At 45.9% G+C, this 10,319-nt stretch overlaps 1 protein-coding gene across 3 annotated transcripts in view; it reads right to left on the reverse strand.

The window, feature by feature from the left end:
- Positions 1–10,319, reverse strand: part of LOC100121470 (fatty acyl-CoA reductase 1) — a 30,026-nt gene that overhangs the window by 1,193 nt on the left and 18,514 nt on the right. The window contains exons 1-7 of one of the 3 annotated variants that reach the window (XM_031928562.2): positions 4,296–4,499; positions 3,397–3,821; positions 1,983–2,299; positions 1,140–1,390; positions 722–932; positions 463–648; positions 117–386 (exon numbers count right to left, since the gene is read on the reverse strand). In XM_031928562.2, the coding sequence (XP_031784422.1) occupies positions 117–386; positions 463–648; positions 722–932; positions 1,140–1,390; positions 1,983–2,299; positions 3,397–3,774 (1,613 nt within the window). In that variant the 5' untranslated portion in view covers positions 3,775–3,821; positions 4,296–4,499. Of the gene's footprint in view, positions 1–116; positions 387–462; positions 649–721; positions 933–1,139; positions 1,391–1,982; positions 2,300–3,396; positions 3,822–4,295; positions 4,500–5,786; positions 5,936–10,319 lie in introns of those variants that run through there. The other 2 variants (XM_031928571.1, XM_031928579.1) reach the window with 2 other exon arrangements.

Raw genomic sequence — 10,319 nt, forward strand, 5'->3', positions numbered from 1 at the left:
TGATGTGCAATGGAGATGATAATAAAATTTGCTTTACGCGCGAAAGTTGAAATAGGGTGTGTTTTACTTTATACCCGCGCTATAAAAATGCGTGAATAAAGGATAAACGGGCTCACTTGTATAGTTTGCTTCTGGCTTTGCCGAGGGTGTCGGGGCTGTCTTTGAGGACGTATTTGCGAATGCCCAGGACGTACTGGCGCACGTAGGTTTCCCAGTCGAGATTCGTGATGTCGACGTTATACCGGGGTGTGCTACCGTCCACTCCCGAGTTCTTGATGCACTTGACCAGCTCCTTCATGTTCTCCGCGTGGAAGTACCACTCGTTCACGGCGAAGAACTCGCCCGACTTGGCCGCGCGCATCGTGCGCTTCGTCATTTTTATCATTCTACGATTTCAACAATGACTTTCGATATAGATCGCTCTTATTTTTAATCATATAATCGAAGATCAAGAACACTTACTGAGGTTTGCTCCCACGAAAGCGGAGAATGATATCGATAACGAAAGCCGGCAAGAAGTGTAGAATCGCCACGGCGATCTTGTGAAAGAACTGGCTGGACCTATAGGTGACGTGAGGGTACCACATGACGTACTTTGTCGGCGACTCGATGGCGTACTTGCGCGTCATGTCTCCGATCTCTCCCCATCTGTCGTCAGGCGTGAAACATCGTTAGAAAAGTATCGATGAAAATAGCATTATTCCAACTGCAGGACACCTACTTGACGGGGTTGAAGCCGCCGCTGGTGCAGTTGTAGACGCGCAGGGCGCAGGTGTCGCTGTTGGTAAATCGCTGGGGTCGACTGGTCGTTATGTGCCAGGCGGTGCAGATCAGGGTGTCGACCACGTAGTCGACCGGCACGATGTCGACGATGCACTGCGGCTGGCAAACTATGCTGCGCATTGTGCCTCGGCCGATTTCCATCAGAATGCCTGCGAGAGGTGCAGAATTTCAATGACGTTTCTTTTTTTACGCACCAAAGTGGAGTAGAGTAGCTTCGCGCGTATAAGAGATTTGCATCGCATTTTTCTAGCTCTCAAAGCTAGGCGTCGAGAGATGAATTAAAATGCGGACTTTATTTTTATAATGCATCGCGATACTTCGTACAGTCGAAGTGAACGGTTGATTGTTCAACTGACCAGTGATGCCGCAAACGTTGTCGACCCATCCGGGAAAGGGTTCCTGGAAGGCGGCGCAGACTATGCTCGGCCTGACGATCGCCACAGCCGGCAGTCCCACCCCTTTGGTCAGCACCACCTGCTCGGCCAGTCCCTTCGTCAGGGTGTAAGTGTTCGGATGCTTGCCTAGAAGCTTCTTCTCCAGTATCCCCATGGTCTCGTCGTCGAGGTTCTCGCACATGTCCATCAGCGTCTGAGGCTTGACCTTCGTGCTGCAATTATTCGGGGGATGTTAGAATGGAACGAAGCCGCGATCGCGATATGCGTTAGGCGCACTGCGCGATTACGGCGTGGACACATTAGCATAATCGAATGCGAGTCGTGCGCGACCGAATGACATCAGAGAGAGAGAGAGAGAGAGAGAGAGAGAGAGAGAGAGAGAGAGAGAGAGAGAGAGAGAGAGAGAAAGGGAAAGAGTAGGCCGCGATCGAGAATGTAAATTGGCAGAGTAGGAAGTGTAGGAAAAGTCACGGCTAATGTCTTGTTTTCGCGGATGTAACGCTCGCATAGTGATATAACTAACTCGGTATAGTGTGCGTGGGCCGGGATTTATCGGGGTTAACCTGATGCGGGCGAATCTTTCATGAGGCGCGTCTCTTTGTCTGCTTTCTCCCATTGAAATCTAAGTATATAACGATAAACCACATCGCCAAGTTATTACGTAAATCAGTCGCAGTCTACCTCACGAGTCAACGGGGCTATCGCAGAGCCGATATGCGCAATGCACGAGCGTTTTTTTCCTGCCACATTAACTTCAATGCCACTCGCAGCCATATCGCATACATACTCGCGGAGTTGACTGACCTGTAGACCATCTCCTGAATGTCGCGAAGATCGGCATTGCTGTAGGCCGTGCTGACGTGGATGAGACAGGCAAGATTGGCCATGCCCTTGCAGAGGTCGATGATGCGGTCTGTGCCGCGCGTATTCAGATTCACGGCCGTCTTGATGGGCTCGTTGAAGCGCACTGTCGCCGCGCTGTGGAAGACGATGTTGACGCGCTGCATCAGCATCGTTCGGTCCTCCAAGCTCAGGCCCAGCTCCGGCATGCCGACGTCGCCCTTGATCGGGAAGAGCTTCGACAGGGCGCTCGGACACTCCCAGCGCAGTCTGTCGAACACCTGATTTTTTTTTTTTGGGTGGGTGAAAAATTATTGTCTTTTGCTTTAGAAAATGCTGCTCATTGAAGAATATTATTTCAAATAGACTTCGTTATACGGTATAGTCGATTTGAAACGCAAAGTAGAAAACAGTCGGGTCGGGTCAGACACACCTGTTGAAATTACGCGGCGCCTTTCAGGCTTCTCTCGTCTGATTGAACGCGCCTGATATGAACTTATATCGACGTCATCATTTACGCACTACCAAGCGAGGCGTGTGTACTTAATACGCGAGCAATCAAGTTCGCGCATTCGAGAGAAATCAAGAGAAAGTAATAGAATTCGTTTAATCTTATTGCAAGGCACACTTTCTAGATCATTGTGCCGCGTCGCTAAAAATATACTCTCGATTCTAAAAAACGAGCATAACTCGTATATCGGCCGGTAATTAAGTTTTTATAACACGTGCATAAAAAAGACCATTTTCGGCGCCTATAAAGTGGACTGAAAAGAGCGTTAGATAAAATATAGAGCAAGAGTCCCTGGTCATAATACATGTATAAATTAATCCATTTTCGCTCCCTATAAGGTAGAACAAGCCTACAATAATTTGATAATCGAAAATCAAGAGGAGCGAAAATGGTCGTTTTCGCTCCTCTTGATTTATTTTTTTCATCTCTTTACTAAAGCTTTAAATTGTTAAAAACTCTTGAAACAATTTCCAAAATTTTGATTTATATTTATATATGCATCTATACACGCACACCGTAGTGGACGACTCAAAAAACTCTATTCTCGATCAATTTCATAGGCGACAAAAGTGGTCTTCCTTATACACTTGTTATAAAAAGCACGGCGAACAACGAGGGGCGAAAACGGGCTTTGCTAAACGAGGATGATGTTTGAGCACTCGTGTCCGTCTCGGGCTCCTACGGCGCCCTCGACTACCACTCGTGCTCAAACATCATCCTCGCTTGGCAAAGCCCGTTTTCGTCCCTTGTTGTACAATGTACTATTATTATTGACCCATTCCGAGAGACAAAGTTATATATACACTTGACACTAATGAGACGCCGAGTATTAGCCGAATTCGACTGAAATCGATACGCGTAACTCACCGGGTTCTCGATGAGCTCGGTGAACCTCTGCTCCATGGTGCGACCCTTCTTGGGCCTGATGAGCACGAAGATGGTGCTCAGTCTGGAGCAGCTCCTCAGAAGCTTCTCCAGCAGTGCCTTGCCGAGAAAGCCAGTGGCTCCGGTCACCAGGATTATGGCCTCGGCGTAGAAGGCCTCGACGGCCGAGCAGCTGCTACCCGGTCCTCCGCTTCCCAGCACAGAGGAGACGGACTCGGTGCCGTTGTTATTGTTGTTGTTGTTCCCGCCTCTCTGTTCAGCCTCGGAGGCCTCGACCTTGGCCTTCTCCTCGGCACGACGCTGGCTCGCGCTTCGCTTCTCCGCCATCGTCTCGCAGCTCTGAGCGTTGGTTGTGCCCATGGCTCAGCGCGTTACTCTTCTTCTCTGGCGTTACACACAGGCTGTTTCTGGGCAGAGAAAGAGAGACTGGTTATGTATCACGGAGAGACTTTGACGAGCGCGGAGACGATGCGACGAGGCGAAGTTTTTGCCGTCGCTCTTTTTTTCGCGAGATATTATGCGCTTTACAGTTGTTTTACGCGACGCCTTGAGCTGCATTTCTAATTACCCACGGTCTGGCGTTTGAGATCGGTATAATATTATATAGTTCGACCGCAGTAATTGGAGTATTACACACGCCACAGGAGTCGGAAATCCATGTATTATGCATGCGCCGAGCCGAATTCAGCAATCGCGCCAACGTAAAACGTCGCTCGTTCGGAATATATACGTTATAACCTCTATGCAACTGGCGAAAACATCCTCTTCCGCGCGTACGGTGTATACACGCATATCTAACGATTGCAGAGCCTGCAGCGACAAAATGGTAACCCCCGCGCGGAGCACCGATTTCACACTTCGTTCGCGCCCACATCACTCACCTCGAAATCCTCGGGGGTAAAACAGCGACGAGGACTAGGACGGCGCCGACAAGGAGGAGTCACGACACTGGCACAGTGACCGGAATGAAAGAAACGCGCACGAAGAAATAAGCGAAGGGTAGACGACAAGGAGGGAAAGAAAGAACGGCGACCGCGCCACGCGTTGTCGCTCGGACACTACGCGCTCCGACCTCGTTCACAATTACAGATAAATCGATAGCACACCCCCACGACGGCCTGTGTCTTCGCGGGCGGCGCCGACTGTACAGTCCGTTTAAGCGGCGTGTACCTATGTATATAGTATCGAGGTACTGTATATATGACTCGCGGGTGGCTCAGGTTCTGCGAGGGTATATCCCTGGCGTGTAGAGGGTGGGAGGGTGGTAGCGAGGTGGTAGCGGTATACAATCTGTATACGTATAGGGAAGCTCGCGAGTTTTAGGGGCTGATGGATCGAAAGAATTCCTTTTCTCCATACGAGTGGAACTACTATCTAAATTAAACTCGCGGTATTATAATAAAGAGGCAAGCGGAAAAGCCGGAAACGTCTCGCCCCCGCCGATGCATGATGCATCGTATGCGACAATCGAGGTATCAAAGCACATTGCCCGGAGCCAAATTTATCTCTCGACGATCGTCGTGCGCAAGCTTATTCATCAGTGTTTACACGCCTGACTGGACTCGACTTCACCGCGGCCGAATATAGAACGTATAAAACATCAGCGCTTCGCGCGAGAACTGTTGCACATTGTATATCCGACGTCAGAGGCTTTATATAGAGTGTATATGATACACACCATCGACGTTACGGCTTCCGATTCGAACGGAAAAACTAACTCGATTGCGAAGCTCCTTTGCGCGAAGAAGCACCGTAGTGTATAAGAAGCGTGTTCGAATAAGATAATCCGCGACAATAGAAGCCGTCAAAGGGATCGCGTCCGAAAGCGCGCGCAGGCCGATTATAGGTGCGCAAAAATCGAGCTTCGAGTAGGCAGCCATCAGATGGCGGCAGTGATATAGGGGTTGCGTGTGTGCATAATACACTTCCTTCCGCTGGAAAACGCGCACGTAAGGAGGTGTTTGCGCAGCGCAACAGGCTCCGCGCGATTTTGTTTGCTGTCGGCTTATGTCGTCGCCGACGGATTATGTAAATTTCGATGATACACTTTTTACTTCCTTCGGTCTTTCTTCAACTTACGCACTTAAATTTGTCGCGAAAATTGAACTCCTATTGTCGAATGAAAGAAACTCTCGGCTACTACACTTAATTAACAATTGAAGATGCACAACTAGTATTTTACTTATAATTTTGCGATTATACATATCAAACGTTTTACGTTAAAGGGGAAGATTAAAACTAAACTTTCACCTCGTCACCTGAACTCGAGAAAAAAGCGAGGGGACAACGATTGCAGGTAATCAGGCATCACCGCACTTTTCAAACGACTTACGATGATTAAATCCAGACGTTAAATAGAAAATAAAACTTACCTCGTATATCCCCCGCGGACGAAAGCTCCCGACGATGTGCACCCAAAAAACACAAGGTGTATGTTCTCAAATACTCAAGAGGAGTCTATACGCGCGACTTTACAAAGGTGCGCAACGGTGCAGCGATGCGGTTCCGCGGCGCGCGCGCGACTGCCGCCGCCGATGTCTTCCCCGATCGGTTGGCCGTGCATGCATGCAGTCGTCTTTGGGGGGTATATTATGCAAGTATGGAGGTCGCTGCAACCGGCGCACCCGGAAACACTTTCTTCGGGCCGTGTGTGCCGCTGCAGCTATTATATATAAACACGCGCGCTGCATCAGCCTCCCGATGCAAGCAAGGTGAGAGTAGTCGCGCCGGATAAAAGTGAGAGTGGAATATCCGCGCACGCTCACTGCGCGAGAGGGACGGAGATGTGTGTATGCGTGCGCCTGTTTGATCCGAGAAAGATCGACCGTGTGCGTGTGTGTGGACTTTTAATGTGGGATGTTGTTATGTATAGGATATGGACTAAGTTATATGCTGTGGGTTTGTGGGAAACGCGATTAAAACACACGCATGGGCAAATATTTAGATGTTATGCGCATACGTCGTTAAACGGGGAAAGGAATTAGGTTCGAACGTGTAAAGTTGAGTGGAATTAAAAGTGCATCGATTGTGACTTAAGATTTGGGGGCGGATAGGGCTAATTGTTCTCATCGTACGACTCACAGGCGAACTTTCACGTAACCCTAAAGTTACGAAACGGGGCTCGAAAATCATAAAGTGTCTCCGCTGCAAATTCAAATTGACAAATAATTCAATGTAATATGTGCACTAGCGTTCATTTCTATCTTTAGCTTCAATGCACCAGAGCGGCGCCAAATAAAAGTTTGCCCATATAATAAATGATTTCGCAGTTCGCCACTAATGCCTGGTATCGACAAGCGGATTTCAATTGCAATTTCAACCCGATGATATTACAGATACACACTCGGCACTCGACTTTCTGCAAAAACATAATCTAAACAAGACTAGACTCCCATCTGTGCCCGCACGGCGGCGAAAAAAAAGCATCAGCGAGGACACAATAGCTATAATTCGCAAAAGCCTTGAAAATATCAAAGCTGCGGATTTCTCTCGTTATTGTCCCGCTGTACATAGCTAGGCGCGTATACGAGCTTTGACGACTTAATCCCCAAACAAACTCTCTATCCCTCCATATCCGCGCACAAAGAGGGCCTCCGCCACTAGCGAAGCTTAGTGCCCACGACATATTGCTCTCTCCGCGCATGCGGCAAAAGAGAGCCGTATCGCATATTGTTTACTCGGTGTAGTGTTTTTTTTTCGCGCAGCAAAGGTATTACACGTCCGTCGCACTGATTTCCACGTGGGAATTCAAGCGCCGTCGCGAGCTTTTTTTTCCAGCGAAGGTGCAGTCCAGGATAAAAATCTAATGAAACCGGAGAGGCCGAGCTCGCACTTGCTCGGATTCCGATAATTGCGCGATTCCGCGTGTATAATCATGGGCGCAAAGAAAGTTGGAGGAAACTTTTCTAGGGCCTCAGCGAAATTAAACGAACGAGCGGTCTTTTTATCAGTCTGCGACAATAGGAATTGTTAAGCAAAACCGGGGAGACACGTGCTTGATGGATCGAAGCGAGGAGCGCTCGAGTGAGCGAGTCATTTGTCGCGGACGACGACGGACTCACGTGCCCGATACGCACTGCTTGCGGACTGATAAAAAATGCAGGGTATACGAGTTTCTCTGCATTTTTTACGTGTTTTAAAAAAAAAAGAATGTGTAGATAGTTTTACTGAGAATTGCGAGCACCGTTTTTCGCTAAAAGTTTTTAACGAATTCAAAAAAGCTTTACTTTCGAGGGTTTAAGACTTAACGAAGATCCTTTGACATGGCTTACATCGTTACGTTCACCTACGTATTTCGAACGGCGTAAAACGAATGCCACCATCTATATCCGCAACAAAACAAAAAAAAAGGCTCACACGCGTAACTCGCCGCATCTCGCGAGAGAGCCGTTTCGTAATCTCCCTCCCCTTTACCTGCAACCATACTTGCCCGTTTACCTATACACACACACACGCACACACACACACACACATATATATATAAAATACCTTATATATATATACACTCGCGAACGTCGCCAGACTTTTACGAACCTCGAGTGCATCGCGCGTAATTCGTAAAAAGAGAAAATGAACGGTGTACACACACACACACACACTCTCGCGCCGCACTTTCATTTTGCCGATGCAATTTCTCTCCATCGCGCGATACCTATACTCCGCGCGAAAACAAACACCTGCATTTTCAATCTAATTTCGATACAGTATATGTCTATTTGTGCAGTGGAACATAATGTACCGAGTATTCTTGTCGCTTTAGAGATGGCGGTTGCGATTATAATTTATAGTGGACGAGGTGTAGGGGTGGCTTCGATGGAATTCGAAGCGGTTTTCAAGACTCGAGTGAAAACTCATTGGTCTACTACAGTCGTCCTTTTGTGTAGAAATAGCTGTGGGGTGGAGGTAATTGGAGGAAATAATAATAATAATTGCGAAAGCTGCATTGGACGGTTGTGGGTGGATTTATCATAATCAGCTGCGAGATATTATCCTTCTGAAGAGAAGGTTTAACGGCAACAAAAACGCATGGAAAAATATAAAAAAATGTCTAATATTCAATCAACTTTCTACTTATAAGTTCGGTTAACGTTATGAATGCTCGTGAATTCGGAAATGAAAAGAAATAAAACAACAGATGATGTGTTCCGACGTATATAACCGCGTGGGTATAGCAGATTACACGTATATACATATATGCACATTGTACCGGCCTCCGATTGTTCTGGAACGATTTTTCGGAAGCGCGTGATATTTCCCACGAGATCGTATGCATGATACGTGTCCCGCCAATAAAAACCTCGTGAGTCAATGGGGCGGCCAATGACTTGAGATTCAGTTGATGATGATCACGTGCCTTTCACGACACCGGCTAGTATATATACGTTAACCGACGTTGATTTTACGTTGGATTTTCTGTATATGTATAGCACACTTAGCGTTGCAAAATCTTGTCGCTGCTATAAGCCGCGAGGGAAAACCGAGTCCGCACTTATTTCACTTATCGGTATAGACCACGAGCAAAAATAAGATTACTGTTTACGTGGAAATTGGCGTTTCGTAATTCTGTATATTAAGTGTATACAGGGAAGAGGTGCAGATACTAAACTTTACATCAACGTTTATCTCAGTTTATTACTGGAGCAGAATCGAAATGGATACGTTTTTGCTACGATTGTTGCTAAACCACACTGAAACTATGTAGCACAATCAGCGTTATTGCCTGATTGCGACAATGCTTATATGATAAATTGCAAAGGTACAACGCTTAAAAAGTCGGAGCACTTCTGTAAACTTGTGAGTTTGTACTAAAGTTTACAAAAGCCTATATTTTAACTTTTAGATTTTAACAACAATCATTTTGTCGTTAAAAAATTTAAATACTATTGGCGTTCGAAGAGAGGTAAGTATGATTGGCAATGTGCGAGTGCATTTGATTCACGTGATCGAATATTAAAAATTGAACTGAGTTATTCAAAAAGTTTCAACTTTCTCCTCTTTTTGTGAGGGCTTACGTAACGCCTGTTATACCGATTCACGCAAGCCCCCGATCGATTTGATTTTTAAGTAGTGAAAATGGTGTCTCGTGAATAATAATAACTATAAATAAGAATGATGGATGAATAGCCGTATCGCTATACTTTTCAGTTCAATATGGCCTTTCATAGCGTGACGCGACTAAATTGCGCTGGTTTAAAAAAATATTTATTTCTAGAAAAAAGATTTGTACAGGTATGGCTTAATGAAATCATTGTTATTTCATGCTACGCAAGACGTACACAGCACGATTTAAATACTAGATCGCATGCATTTTTATTTGCCTCAGTAAATGAGAGACAGCTAACTGCGAACAGACTGCGAAATTTTATAGTTATTCGTTGTTTTAAAAGGCTCGAAATCTCTAATCTCCGATTTACAAGTCTGACACTTGACGATTTGAGGCCCAACTTTGATTGACGTTTTGCAATCGCTTTTTTATTGTAATCAGGCACTCGTGACTTTATCAACGATGTAAATTCGAAGCATGTAAGCTTCATCGAGAAAGCAAGGTATAACATCAGATTTTTCACTTTTATATAATGCAGGTTGATGATTTATCTACTTCCATAATGCGGGATGCAAATGAAAGACAAATAAGTTTGGACTTTGCAAATATTTAGAATGAAAAAATGTTCCTAGCATTCATTTTTTAGTGTCCAGTTGTATCGCTTGACAATTTCTAAACGTGAATATAGTAACTCTAATTATGTAAGTGATTAAACGGGTGAATAAAAATAAATGTAATAGCAATAAATCCGCATATTCAACCAATTGGAATATCTCAAGTTCTGTACAGTACAGGTCAGCGAAATACATCAATACACCAATGTGAAAGAGTTCTGATGTAATCAAAGTCAGCGTTCTACAAA

This window comes from Nasonia vitripennis, chromosome 1, assembly GCF_009193385.2.
Source record: "Nasonia vitripennis strain AsymCx chromosome 1, Nvit_psr_1.1, whole genome shotgun sequence".
Classification (NCBI taxonomy): domain Eukaryota; kingdom Metazoa; phylum Arthropoda; class Insecta; order Hymenoptera; family Pteromalidae; genus Nasonia; species Nasonia vitripennis.